Source organism: Epinephelus fuscoguttatus, linkage group LG1, assembly GCF_011397635.1.
Source record: "Epinephelus fuscoguttatus linkage group LG1, E.fuscoguttatus.final_Chr_v1".
NCBI classification, from domain to species: Eukaryota; Metazoa; Chordata; class Actinopteri; order Perciformes; family Serranidae; genus Epinephelus; species Epinephelus fuscoguttatus.
Window position 1 is genome coordinate 45,126,261 of NC_064752.1, and position 15,291 is coordinate 45,141,551.

General features: G+C 39.5%; 1 protein-coding gene across 1 annotated transcript in view; it reads left to right on the forward strand.

Annotated features, from left to right (window-relative positions):
* Nucleotides 1-15,291, forward strand: part of ptprga (protein tyrosine phosphatase receptor type Ga) — a 607,325-nt gene that overhangs the window by 456,755 nt on the left and 135,279 nt on the right. The window contains exon 7 of the mRNA XM_049566435.1: nucleotides 13,159-13,316. Coding sequence (XP_049422392.1) covers nucleotides 13,159-13,316 — 158 coding nt within the window. The remainder of the gene's footprint in view (nucleotides 1-13,158; nucleotides 13,317-15,291) is intronic.

The following is a 15,291-nucleotide window of genomic DNA, read 5'->3' on the forward strand; positions in this document are numbered from 1 at the left end:
CCCCAAATTTCTGAAAATCCTATTGAGGAGAGGATGAAAAAGAAGCTTAACATGCGAGCACTGTGCAGTGGAGCCACATCAGATCTGATGTGAAAGAGCGCGCTTTGGGATTAAACCCCCATCAGCAAAGGAATGGTAGACATACTGGTGCAGTAGTACAGACGGAGAGAAAAAGAGAGAAACACAGAAGTTCTCTTTATGCATTCCTATAGAAGTGCCACAGAGTCGACACAGTACCTCAAATCAGGGGAAACCTCCATAAGCTTTGTACACCCTTTAAAAATTAATTGCCAATCAGGGTCGCAGAGTGCCAAGTCAGTGGAGACTCCGTGCAGTGAGTGAGATAGTGAATTAATGGACTTGTAATTTGTGCCAGCGAGGAGGAATGGCTTCATTTCAGCACTGTGACATGAGAGCAGCGGGAGCACAGACGCTTGAGTAGATAAACAGAGGAAATGACACTGTGCTGACACAGAGGGGTGTGTAAATATACAGTTATATGCAGCACCTTAGCAATGGCAACACACCAAAAGCCTCACTCTCTGTCCCTCCATACACTGTAATGTACTGGACATGCTCTACACACAGACTTCTTCAAGCATAATCCTCTGAAATCTGTCGACATGTAGTGCTGTACTTTGCTTGCTCATGTCCCTCTTCTCCAGCTCACTGGACTGGGTGTCAGACACTTTGCAGAACTGCAGACATGCACTTTCTTACGAAGACAGATACAGTCTGGGATGTCATTCAGTTCCTGTCTCAGATCAAAGATTGAAGGAGCTTCAAGTGACAGAGATCAGATATTTTGTTTTATTTATATCAAGGAATCCATGGTTTAGTCTTTAGAAAGGAGAACACAGTAACTGCTAGATTCAAAGCACAACCTCTGACATAGCCATCGGCCAATCATTGCCCAGCAGGGCTTGACATGAACACAGACACCCCTGAAAATATGGCTAAAACTTAGTGTGTACACATTTTTTTTTTCACTGCATTATAAGGGGTTCAAGCTCAAAAGGCTGAAACCCTGTTGTTCTTGTGCTGGTTTATTAATTTTCTTCAGAAATGTTTCTGCTAATACATTGTTGTCATGTGAAATCTTCACCAATGATTGGAACTTGTAACCAAATGCTGCTCAAGAAATGTGACACCAATCAGCCTGATGGGGGCGCTGAAATTAGAGGTCAACTTTGAAAAGTCATACATCCAGTGTTCTAAGTGTCATTTACAGGAAACTTGACATCCAACTAAAAGACTACCTAAATCCACCTGAGCAGGTTTTCTGCCATTTTAATTAAAAAATCAACACATTTTTGACATCTCCTCCTTAACCCAGATTGCTACCAGATTTTCTGTGGCTCATTATTGGATGGACCAAGCTTATCAAACATTGCATAATGCTTGCCGATATCACATTGCGTTTTTAAGATACTGTCCAATCAACTGCTGCAGGATAAAAACTTGCAGGATATGTCCACATGGGGACCTGAAACATACCCTGAAAGTTTATTTTAACGTGACCACTAGGGGGCGCTACAAATGAAAAACATGGCTGTGGCATAACACAAATCTGACTAAAAATCAGATATTGTTTCTCCTATCATTACATTATCACAGGATATGTTTCAAAACAATGCTGAACCACTTGTGCAAAACTTTTTTGAAATTGGCGAGCAAGGGGCACAACGTAGTTTAAAGAGATTATGTTCATTTAAGAGTTGTTTTTGTCATTTTTGTGCCCATTTGTCTGTGTCCAACCAGAGAAAAGAGCCATCACAGAGGGAAAGTTTGTCATTACACAGGACATCACTGTTTGGTGTAGTTACAACAGAGTACTTGTTCCTCTGAGGTACAACAAACATAACACTGTAGACCAAAAGAGAAAACTGCTATTCTTGAGAAATGAGCGTAAACGTTTTTATAAGTCAGGAGGTTATTATTGTAGCTAAGCTTACCTTAGCTTAGCATTAAGACAGGGAACAGGGGGAAACTGCTAGCCTGACTCCATCAAACAATACAGCTGCCAACACCTCTGGTTTAATCAACGCACAAACAGAAATTTAAAAATTACAATTACGACTTTTAGAAGAAGGGACACACATTTGTGACAATTTCTTGTTCTACAAACAGTTTCTGCCCAGAACTACTGTGCTGCAGTGGATTACACAAATAAGATAAGTGTTGATTAGGGAGATTTAAAAGTTTTCATAGGTGTGGGGGTTTTTTTAACTGTGTACAGAACAGCTAACTGTGTTCCCCTGCTTCTAACTTAATGCTAAGTTAATATTATTGCCTTCCAGCACCAGCTCCATACCTAAAATATAGACATGAGATTGTGATTTGTTATCTCAAGGCCTTTGCACACCAAGTTTTTTTCCGTATGCTTTTTTTTTTTAATCCGTCATCAGATAAAAGTTATGCACAGAAACCTTGTACAAGAAGTCTGAGTCACTTTAATGCTTTTGTTGTTAATTGTTTGTCTTATTATTGTCTCACTGTGTAAAACAGACAACAAGACAAAATTAATAAACAAATTGCTCTTTTGCCTTTCTCCAGCAGAGTTACTTCTCTGTCTGTCACCACATTTTGTCTGCATGTTGCATCTGGTTTTGCGGCTACTTAAGTTTTGGACAATTAAATTGCACTCAGCTCTAAGCCTCATCATTGCTCATGTGTTCATTGCTCTGAATGGGCTACCTTCTCTTCATCGAGGAAAATTTCAAGAGGCACATTGCTTCCATATATTTGAACTTCTTTTCCTTGCTGGCCCCTTGTCCACCTCTGCCCTGTTCCTCTGTCTTGTTGCGGATGTTTGATGATGCCACATTTTTTTTTTCACTGCTTACTGGTTAAAGAATTCTCTAAGGGGTCTTGACGGATCTGTGAAATCTTGGATAATCAAGCCTGCTCCAAAAACTTTAATGACATTTGAAGGTTTCGGAGTTGGTTTGTAAACAGATTGACACAATGTGAGGTCATATTTATTATCAAACATGCACAATTTCAGATTTAAATGCAGATTTGGTATGCAAAGGCCTTATCTCCTTGGGAAAAAAAAGAAGTAAATAAGCATATTTCACAATGTCAAGTTAGTCCTTTAAGTTAAGTTTGAAAAACACTGCAAAATAAAGAAATACACCCCAAAGAGTGTAGAAATAGATGCAGTAATTGAAACATTTTGGCATTTTGTCCCCACAACTCAGTATTATTAGGTGGCAGCTGTGATGACTAACAACATATTAGCCCCTAGGCACACACCAGGTTAGCAGCTCTACAGTCTGTACACTGCATCAGGATAGACATTGTTTTTGGAGTGTATTATAATACTACATGCACACACACTTGAGAAAAGACATTAGAGATATCTGAATATTTGCACTAACCCTCTGCACTCATACTGAGATAACTAGTTCTTACATCAAAATGCTCTCACTTACTTGTTTCGTTACGTAAGAAGGTTAAACAGGGAAATCTCATGAGAGAAAACAACTAATTTATGTAAAACAAATGCCTTGGTTAATTCGTTAATGCTGAGAGAAGTATCATTCATGACCATAAAGCCCTCAAATGAATTCAGACATTATTGTTCAAGGTTTTACAATAGGATCACACAATAAAATAAAAACACGGCATAAAATCCTAATAAATCCAAACAATAAATCCCAACATTTCCCATCTGTTGATAAGACTGGATAGGAAGTCACTAGCTCAGTGTTTTGCAGTAAAAATCCACTTATCACTGCAAAATACAAAGTTCTCATCCAGGCATAAAATGCCACCTCATTTCATGTGCAAATGAAGCAATCTAACTGCGGTGCAGATAAATGAGTCCCTGGTTCTTTTATTCTTTAAACTGCCCTCGAACACTTCGGGATTTGGAACTGAAATATCTCAGCTTTTTTAAAAACATGCGTCACTGTCCCTGTATGACTTTTCCAAGACCCACTTTCTCCACAAAGCAGCTCTGTTCAGGAGTTCAGAAATCAAGGAGAAATAAGTTAAGACTCTATTGTATTTACACTCTTTCATCATATATGCTTAATGGTTGTGTGCTCATGGTAACCCAGAGGCAAACAAACAACTAATTCATTCTGACACCAGCACTTATTTTAGGCTGCTAACAGGGGCGGTGTGATATGGAATATTAATTATTTCCAGCCATGCATGAAACATAATGCCCTCTCAAAAAAGGTCAAACAGAAAAAACTACATGTTGTTTCATTAATCATTTTCACACTATTTTTTGTTATGTAAGCAGGGCCTGATTTGTTTACTGCTACTTCATGTAGAATGGTAATTGTAATTATTCTAATCATTAATTACATGTTTATTGAAAAGGGCTCACATTCCCTTCTTTCCTTATAAGGATGATCGCCACAGCCCATCATTATTCTGATCATTTTTTCAACATCATAGCTCAGACAAGAGAAACTTGTATTGGGAAAAAGAAGCAAGCTGTGAGGAGATGTGATTCTCCCCAGCACAGGAAGTTGATGACCATCAAAACTGAGACAGTTCAAATCTATCACCACACAAGAACAACAATCTCAACATGAGTCTGCAAAACATTTTAAGTGCAAACCAAAACACTTGGTAAAGGTTGGGGAAAGATTGCGGTCACAGTTATCAGGAGCTGTGATTCTCAAGCTTTTTTTAGTCATGTAACCCCTTTGAAATATATATTTTTAACCAAGAACGCCTGATCAGTGCAAACATTTTTGGTAGAAACACACAATAAACAAACATAAACTTGATTAGATTTGTTTCAACAGTTGACAGTTAACATCAACTCATGATTGCACTGAAAACAGGAAAATGAAATTACAATGGCCACACACTTTGAGAGACCATATGTGGGATTTTTGGGTCATCAAATCTTTGTGTCTCAACAGCTCTTCACAACCATGGCATTCAGTGGTTTACCGGGGAATATTTTAAAGTCATTATACAGTATTGAAACTCCTTCCAGTCCTGTGTGAAACTCTGTCCTTCCTCTCAATCATCTACAAAGTCAAACTTTAAAAAAAAAAGTGTCATTGCTGTATGGCAATACTTGACATTTTTACAGTAGTTAACAATTGCAGTAGGAAGTTGAATATTGACTAAACAGTGTTGTTTATTGAACTGTCATTTACATTTTTTTATTTAACTTGTATCATTGTTCAGAAAACATGCATGACTGTAATTATTTAAAAAAAACATTCACAAAAAATCCCAGGGGTACCCATACCACCATTTGGGAAACACTGACCTAGAGTCTACAGCCGTGCTACCAGCACTTTGAGGTTAGACGTGCTTTGAGCTAAATGCTATTGTCAATATACTGACATACTCACAGTAGCCCATTTTACACAGAGATCACGCTATGGGGCCGCTACAAAGTCCCATTGCATGTGGCAAAGGTGTGTGTGATTTTAGACAGCATTGTGTGTGATTTTAAACAGCATGCTGGCATCGCAACAGAAAAAGAGGTGTGACAGGCGTTACATGTAACACAACAGTGTCAATTTAAACCATGAATGTCTATCAAATGTATTGCCACTTCATCAAGTAGATGTTGGGCTATTTAACTGAATAAGTGCAAACTTTGGCCTGCTGACACTAGATTAAAATACAGGGTATCACCAAAGTCCAGGGTTTTGCCACACATTGATTGTTTGTGATGATTAAAAAATCTGCTGCCATGTTTTGGTTTTTCTATTTTTTGAGCTGTACCTTTAATTAGGTGTGGCATCGGAACATAATATACAGATATACACATATACCGTTCAGTTTTTACTGAATACTAAACTACATAACCAACCACCACCCGACTGCCACACCCTTTACTTTCTGAGTCTCTACATGAGGGATCACTACTTCTTGCACTGGCATTGGATCTTGCCATTAGACAGAAATTGTGACCTGCAGAATTGTCCAGTATGAACAGGGCATTTGCGTAAATGGTTCTCAGGTGAGGAATATATTGGTCTTATCAAACATTTTAAAATGTTCAAAATTCAAAATATGTGGCTAATGCTGGTTGGAGTTTTTTCAGTCTTTCAGGATAAGCCCTGTTATTTTCCTTCATCTCAAGCTGTCGAATCATGCATGGGCACAAAAATTAAAAATGGATTCAATAAAACTGTGATAAAAAAAAAAAAGTCCCGATGTTACCAGACATGTTAAATGACGTTTATTTTCTGCAGGAAAAAGCAAAGCCTCAGGTTGGCTACTTACTGGCCTCATCTGTATTTGTCTTCAAAAAACAATCTGCGCTTCTTCAGCTGACTGCCAATTCAATTTCCTTCCCTTGTATTACAGGAGCTTTGGAAACACGTTGTAATCTTTAAACTGCCATGTCCTTAAGCTTCTTAAGGAAGAACACAACATTATCAACAACATATGCACTGTCATTTTCCCATTCTGCGTATGAACTTACTCCACTTCAGATAGACTACAATACTCTGATGTACTGCACAGTCCAGTCTCCACCTGTAAACCGGCTGTAACGCGTTATCAACTTGTTTCAGAATACATGTGTTTATAAATGTCGAAATGACAAGCAGTGCTTCTGTGGTTAAAAGATTGGACTAAATAGTGTTATTGGGATTCGTTGCCGAGGAAAGAAAATTGCTTGTGTTTTGGAATTCAAAGGGTTTCATTTTTAAAGAACATTTCTCAGCACACAAGCAAACACTGATCATCACTGATGAGATGTTATTGCAGTGGGACAGATGCTGCTTACAAGTGCTACATTTTACAAGATCGTACTGAACAACCTGAAATTTATCCCACACAACAGATCTGGCTTTTTTGTTGCACTCTTCATTTATTTCAATTACACTCTCTGGATATCACAAAACTCCATCTGTCTCTTTCCTGCTTGAAAACCCACCAAATCTGAACCTTTTCATTCACTTTCACCACAGATGGCATTGCTGATTAAAGACCAGTCCAAACTCACCCAGTCAGTCTCTTGGAGTTATTATTCACATGACTGAAGTCTAATGTGTTGGCACCTTAAGGTTCATACTATCTCCCATGCATTTCACTACCAGACTACATAGCATAGCATTGCTTTTGCACACTCTTTAGTTTGTGACACCCATCCAAAAGGTGACATCATGTCATTGGTTGAGGATGAGTTATTGTGGCCATTGTGAGTGTGGCCTACCTAAAGCAACTGTTTTAAGTAGTTGCTGCAAGTTTGACAGACTCGTTTGGGAGACTGTCCTCACCAGAAAACCATTGCATTGGTAATACTGACCATGTTCACTTTTGGAAACAGTAGACAACAATCTCAACCCAAGGTGCTGATGCTAGCTTCAGCTTTTCATTAAGCCTTTAATATGCCCCGCCCCTTTTTTCACTCTGTCTTCCACTAACAGTTGTGCATGCCCATTGCCCAGTTTCCCTTTCCTGGCAATTCAGGGATGCATTCAGAAATTCTAGCTCCGAATGCTGGAGCACACTCTGGCACAAACTGGACCAATAGTCGTTTCATTCTTGGTCTCCAACATTACTTCTCCCTTTTCATTGAGACTGGAAGCCTCAATTTGCATCATTTTGCCTCACTCATAAAAGTTAACATTGTGAATATATCCATTCATCACATATTGTCTGACTCCTAGAACAGTACAGCATTCAGCTAAGCGGAACGGGCATATTCATGCTTCTTTTTGTCAAACTTGTCTGACATAGCAACAGTAGCTTAGAGGGGCTGGGGCTTAAAATCAGTCAGTTGTATCTTATGGTCTTTTTAAGGAAATGGAATTTAGTCAGTTACCATTAGGCTACGTGGGATGTACAGAACTTGGATGAGGTCAAGAATGAACCCTACTGCTGGGTTCAGACTACACCATATCAGCCCATTTACAGCCCAGTGTGGCATCATACAGTGTCATCTTAGATCGTGAATGTCAATGAGTGTTGTACGCAATAATCCAGGGATGCCTCATGACATCCCGACAGAAAGTCTAGTATGTTTGATTTTCTTTTTGTCCTCCACAACTTCTCCCGTCACAGCTGTCCCTTTGACCAGTAGAAACACAGAGTGATCTGCTGCCATGGGCAACTGTATGACAACAACACCCAAGTTTTATTGACATTTCCTCTGGGGATGTTACCACGACAGAGTAAAAATGGAAAAATGAGGGCGTGAAACAGCAGAGGCACTTTAGCAACCCATTGAGTACTGCCATTAGCATCAAGCTAGCAAAGAATGTTGTTTCCTCTTAATGGAGGACGTAAAGGGATAAAATTAAAAAGTAGTGTTAGGGCTTTTACATACCACAACTGCAGAGGGTACCAGCTTCATTTGACACAGACTACATTAGAAATGGCTCTTTATTTCTCATTCACTCGGTATTTTGTTATTATTTTTAATCCACTCCCATTTGCCCTGATAAATTTAATACGTCACATTGTCGTGTCAAACTCAACACTTCCTGTATCAGTTTAAAATTTAAAACCTCTTATAATTTAACTTGAGAGAATTCCTTGACTTTCTTTTATTGTTAAACCTTGCAGGAAGTTGTTGTGGAGGATTCGGTGACTTGGATAGTTTTCATGCGGCACTTCAAATATACCTCCTGCCATCTGGTGGCACTTTTTACATTACTACAATAACAGTTCAGCTGGGACATGAACAGCCATAGTGACTGAAATAATAATAGTAGTAATAATAAAAAATAGGACAAGAGTAATTCAGTGATATGGACATCGTTACAGACGTCCTGAGATCATTGATCGTGGACCAACGTGCGGTCTGTCATGTCTGTCGATTTCATAATTTCATGATTTCATGACTCCACAATTGCCTAATGACAAAGTGACTGTCAGAATGGACAAAAATGTTGTGTAGTCTGAACCCGGCATTACACCCTTCTCGGTTAAGTTTAGGAACACATGGTAGTCATGGTTGACGAGCCTAACATCAACTCTTGGAAGCAGACTGATCTCAAGTGTCAAAGTCAGATGTGGTTGAAAGCTCTAGAAAAGGCTAGCAAATGGACCTTGAATTAATGCTGCTTGTATTTTGGGAGGTAGTGACATATAATGCTGTCATCCTGATAGGACAGCTACATCAGAAAACTCTCATATAGGTCATTTTGATACCTGATTTGTCTTTTAGGTTGGAAGACTTATTGCAGACTTATTGCACTGCAGTCAAACCAAAAGTGATCTTGAATGAGCAAAACTGCAATAACCATTCATACACAACATAATGAAGAGTCGTTTGCAGAAACCACATGATTACAGACTAGTAACAAATGCAGATCAGTATCAATACAAAATATCATTCACACACATTCAGAGTTCTTGAGTGCCACCCATGTGTGACTTTGTGCTAAATGTGTGGCCTTTCCCCTTGCTGTGCGATAAAATATTAAGACTTGAGTGACTAACTAAGGAAGCTAATGGATGATTAGATGAGTGGACAGCTTTTCTGATGCCTTGCAGGAGGCTCAGAGCTTAAAATACTTGCTGTTTGATTGCAGCCTCACTCTGCTCTGACTAATGTTAGATTTTCCTGGGCCCCTCTCCGCTGTCTTTGCTGGTGCTGGTGAGAGAAAAAAGGCCCACAGGCCGTCACTGTACGAGCTGCCTCGCCTCACTAAATCTTCATCCTTTTCCTCTTTCAAGTGCCGTATGCTTGCATGTGGCACAGAGCGTATACAAGAGCGAAAAAGTTTGTGTCTCATGTGTTTAGACAATTCCTGAATTTTGTGTTTGAAGCAAGACATGCCAAAGCCTGTGTTTGGTTCTTGAGAGTACTAATTCAGATGCATAACTCTTGAAGAAGGCCTGTCCCGTCATCCTCTGTTCCCCAAGTACACCCCACCAACCTCCACCGCATTGCTATCAACAACCCCTCCCCTCTCCTACCCGACTCTTTCTCCTTCCCCGGCTCGCTCCGTCGCACGGATTCGACGGAGCTGAAAATACATCTCTGAACTCGGCTTCGGGGAGGCAGCAGGAGACAAGGCTTGTCAGCAGGAGGGTGAAAAAGAAGAGGAGGAAGGGGGAGTTGGAGGAAGATGCAGGGGTAGGGGAGGAGGGGGCCTGCGGTTCTATCTGTCGCCGATAAAGACAGTGCATCTCCCCCTTCGCCCCGTCCCGGGCCCTGTCAAGTGACCCGCCCCACTGCACGCATCACCCCGCACTCGAGACACTCAAACACACCTCCTCGCCCTTTATTTCCATTCCTGTCACCCTTCATCCTCATATGTTTTTATTGAAGCTGTGGATCAAATGTATTCTCCTCCCCCCTTCATCTCCTATCGTAATTTCTCTCCCTTTGTTGCTGTTTTTTTTATTCTTCTTTTTTCATCCTCTCCTTCCCCACCTTTCCCTTTGCTTCACAACTCACTTCCTCCTCTTCCTCCTTCTCTTCCTTCCGTGATGACAACTCCTCCCTCCTCCTGTCACGCTCTCTCCTTTCTCTCCTTTTCCTCCTCTCCTTTTCAACAAAGCTTTTTATTTGTATTCATAACTGTTCAGAGGGAGATGAATGATGGCGTGTTGATGAAAATTGTGAAAGTACTTTTATTCATTTTTAGCTATTAAGGATTTTGTAGAATTACTGCACTATGTATGCTGAAAAATGCCGGTAGCTGATATTCTGTCTTGAGGGACCACCATATAAAACGTTTTAAGTTACGTTGAGGGTAATTCATCAGTTAAAGCTGCCCTTTTCAATGTCTTATATATTATCAGTGGATCAAATGACTGTGTAATGTGAAAGGGGTCACTTTCTCAGGAAAAAAAAACAAACAAAAAAAGAAAAAAAAACAACAACACTAAAATGAGAGTATATATTGGACTTAAGTCATCAGCTGGACAGAGACATGACTCCATATTGATGCTTAAGTTGCCTTGTGTCGTCTGAATGTGTGCATAGGAAATTATTGGGTCATATATTTGCTTAGCATGTCAGATAAGTGGTCAGATATTGTGTTCAGCTTGTTCTGTTGTCGTCAAGTGGACAGAAGCATTTACTCACATTAGGGGCGTAAATCACAAGTTTCATTAATATCACCTAGATTCTCTGGACAACAATACAGTGTGTGTGTGTGTGTGTGTGTGTGTATGTATATATATGTGTGTGTGTATCTATATATATATATATACCTATATATATATATATATATATATATATATATATAATATATATGTACATATATACGTACATGTTTTAATGCCTCAAGGTTCGTCTGTACATGCGTCTCTACATTCGCGCACATATGTACACCCCATCCTCCGACTATTTTCTATCTCAAGAAAATTATGAGGGAATTTCTTCAAATTTGGCCGAAAGGATAAACTGATTCTAATTTCGAAATCAAACGTCAAAATTTCACTCTATGTCTAATAGCAATAATGATGAGGAGATGACAATTTATATCCAAAAGATCAAAGTTCAACTTCAGTGTGACATATTTTGGCCGTTTTCCACTGTTACTTTTGGCCATGCTGAGTTGAGCTATTCCGCGCCAAGTTGTGTTTCCATTATCACTTTAGACACGCCACACCATGCCATGCTGCGCCAAAGATGGACCTCCTCCAAAGAAAGTCCAAAAGCTAGCCACCCGCCCTCAAGCAGGTAGCGGTGAGGGCTCACTGACCACAGCCAACACCCTATGACCCCGCTTCTCCCCCTCAAACAAGCGTATGTGTTGCAAGACTTTACTCACCACTGTCTGCAGGAGACCACAGAGAAAGTCATTGTGTGTTCAGATCTCAGTACTTTTGTAGCTTCTAACTGAATCTCTGTGATTTGGAGTTTAGTTTCTCTCCTGCATCCTGTTTGGACTTTAGATATCTGCTTTATTTTACTGTTTCACGTTTGCTATCAGCCGTATTAGAAGTTGTGTAAAGTTGCTGCTCTAAACTCAGCATTTCATTATTTTGCTGCCTCACAGTAATAGTTTTTACATAACAAAATAATGGGGGACTTTTATTGTGAAGAATCCATGTAAAATGAAATGTGTTTATAACTGAATTAGCAGAACTTTGTCAGCAGCTTTTCTTCAATAAAGGCAAGTCTAATAATATGGCAGGGAGGAAAGTAAAAGCAAAAACAGCCACAGTGAGATGTTAGAGAAAGAGCTGCAGACAACAGGCTTTTACTGCACCTCTGCAAACAGCTCACCTCCAACAGGTAAACTTCTTTTACCTGCCCTACTGTGGAAAAACACATGCAGCAACACTAACCAGAGACTTTAGCCGTGGATCAGCCCACTGCTTTTAAACATCATCACTCAAGACAAGCCGTCATCAGTTAAAGACACACCTTCAAGAAGGTAACCAAAGCAGCCCATGACTGTCAAAAAGGGGTAAAAATATTTTGCAAAAACACTTTTCGGGCCATTATTCACATCATACCTCAGGAACAGAAGGGGAGACATTTGGTCTGGTTTTGCTGAATTGGCGACAGTAATCTTGGGTGCCCACCTTAAAGTTAACTACATATATTATAGACAGACTGGTTGGTAGACGCATACATCCTCAAGGTGGCAATTCTAGGTTGTTGTGTTTTTACTTTACATTCACTGTAAAATTAACATCTCCTCTGAGATCAGTGGTATCTTGAGGCCAGCCACTTGGAGAAAAGAAATTGACAGAAGGTATACTGTAAATGTGTTTACAGATTACTTAATTGTTTTGTTTGAAAAGCCCATTTCTAGGGGATCTGGATTATTACACTCTCACTGAAAGTGTAATATAAAAGGAAAACAGATTTTCTTGCTTGAAGCCTCTTTTATCATTTCATGAACAGTCTTATTTCCTTCCTCTCCACAGACCACAGTGTGCCTCATACCAGTCATGATTTTGTTTGGGGCACACACTGTTAGTCAGTGAATAATTCCACTGTGTCAACATTTGGGTTTAGAGATGTGATGTTATAGCGTTGATTGTATTGTGTATGCCATCCAACTCCAAGAGAGGTATAATTATAGGTGTTCAGTGCAATTATGTCTGTCAATAGGGGGGCATTGAACGAGGCAGGCACAATGCAAATGAAATCGATAGCATAAACCTAAAGGCTGTGAAACAGTAGCACTTGGATCTGCTCCAGAAAGCCTGGTCACTGTATTTTGCAGTGAGACAAAGAGTGTTGTGTAGATCATGTTGTATTGATCCAAACACTTTGTCCTGACCTCTCTCATATAGAAAAAGAGACAGTCCTGGAGCCGTTCGTCCTGAAGGACCTGCTGCCGTCTGCGTTGGGAAGTTACTATCGCTACACCGGCTCTCTGACCACGCCTCCCTGCAGTAAGGTGGTGGAGTGGATCATCTTCAGCAGACCTATCTATGTCTCCTACAAACAGGTGAGAAACACATCACACAAAAATTGGTGGAGAATATTGCACTTATTGTTTGAAATGATTTGATCAAGGATAAGGTTACATTTAGGGTATTGTTTAGGTAGAAAAGAGTGGAGCCTCAGTGCAGCCATACTTAGACCTGCTATCTCAAGATCATAACTGAATCATCTAGTTACCTGAAATATAAAGGCATTATCATAATCTCGAGATTTAAAGTCCATTATCCTGATATAATAGTTTGTAATCTTGTGATCGGGGCTTATGTGTTATCATTTCAGGGTAACAGGATTCGGTAACTCATTGATAAGGAGAAGTGTCTCCTGCCAGGGCAATAGATTCCTCTCTGTCCCAGAAACATAGTTTGTTATCTCTAGGGTCCAGTGTTAAAAGAATGTTATCTGGATCAGATCAAAACCCATGTTTTGCTGTCAAGGACAGGGGCGTAAATATATATACACTGCAGGCAGTGCAGTTGCACTGCGGCCTGGGAACATAATCTGGGAACATAATCGAGGGTGGTGATTCACATCACCACCCTCGATTATGTTCCTGTGTTCAAAGAGGAATGACAGAAGAATGTTTATAATTTGCTTAATATGTCCTCAAAAAGGCAAACCCATCTACGTCATGGTTTACTTTTTTATCTTTTCATATAGTCAGTAGTTATCTGAAACAAAATGATATGCTTTTTCTACCTAAGTTATAAAATCTATAATTAAACTATGAGAACCATTCAATTTAATGATTAATTTTCTTTGGTATTTTCATCAGATATGCAATGATGACTGCTGGGTAATATATATATGTTGATGTTGTCCAATGTCAAGTCCCTATTTGTGTCAAAACAATACATGCACGATAGCATGCACTAGGGCCCGTTGTAATTTCCTTACGCCACTGGTCCAGCATCAGCTAATCCACTGTGGGGTCACTTTAAGTGCTCTATTCAAAGAGATAGAAAACAACATTAGGGCTACAACTGTAAGAAACTACTTTAGTATAAAGTGATAAATTAAAGTCAAAATTTCAAGTCATCATCTTGACGATTTTATTTTAAATGAATGCCTGTTACGTCACTATCTATCACCAAATGAGGAAACACAATGGTAACTGGGCCTATGGCTCACAGATGGAAGCCCTTGTATTTGCAGTATTAGAAACTGGATGTCTGATAAAAAAATAAATTCACCAGCCTGGTTTCAAATCTGCCAACATACACACTGCAATTACTGTTTATCACCATAGGTGCCCCCAGAGAGAAAGAAAAAATGGAAAAAAAAAAAAAAGATATGTTATTGGTAAAATAATCCACACACTGTCGATTGGCTTGTGTTATTATAAATGCAACATTTGGGTCAGATAGACCTCATCATTCATTAACTAGTCTACTTTTCCACCCTTTCCTTCAGTAGTGGGCATTACTTTAAAGTGTTTTATGTGACATTCATCATCGACCAAATAAATCGCAAAAAATACTCTACACACTAATGTCACATATAGCCTAGTGATACACACGTGTAATTTAAGTCTTGGCCAATGGTGCAATAAATTGTGGGTTTTTTTGGATAGTATTTTCAATTTTCTACATTTTCCATCATAAGATTACACAAGATTAATGACACTGACATCTTCCTGTCTCATAGTCCCAGACGCTTTTGCTACAGTTTCATCTCACATGATATGAAGCAGCCTTCTTCAGTCATGGTTCTGATGATGTTGCTTGTAATTAACACCTTCAACCTGGAGTTGACTGAGCTAGTTGATAACCAGCTTTGTAGTGCTGGTTATCCAGACTGCCAATGTTACGGTTAGTCAAACCAGATAACGGAAATATACTGGGTAAGTTGAACAGGCTTCATAGTACAGGCCTCTGAAGGTCTATTACTACTATTTAATTTTCTTTTTATTTAACCAAGTTTTTTTTCAGGAGGGTTAAGGTATGGGTTAGCCTGTCCAATAGGGCAGCAGACCCATCTAA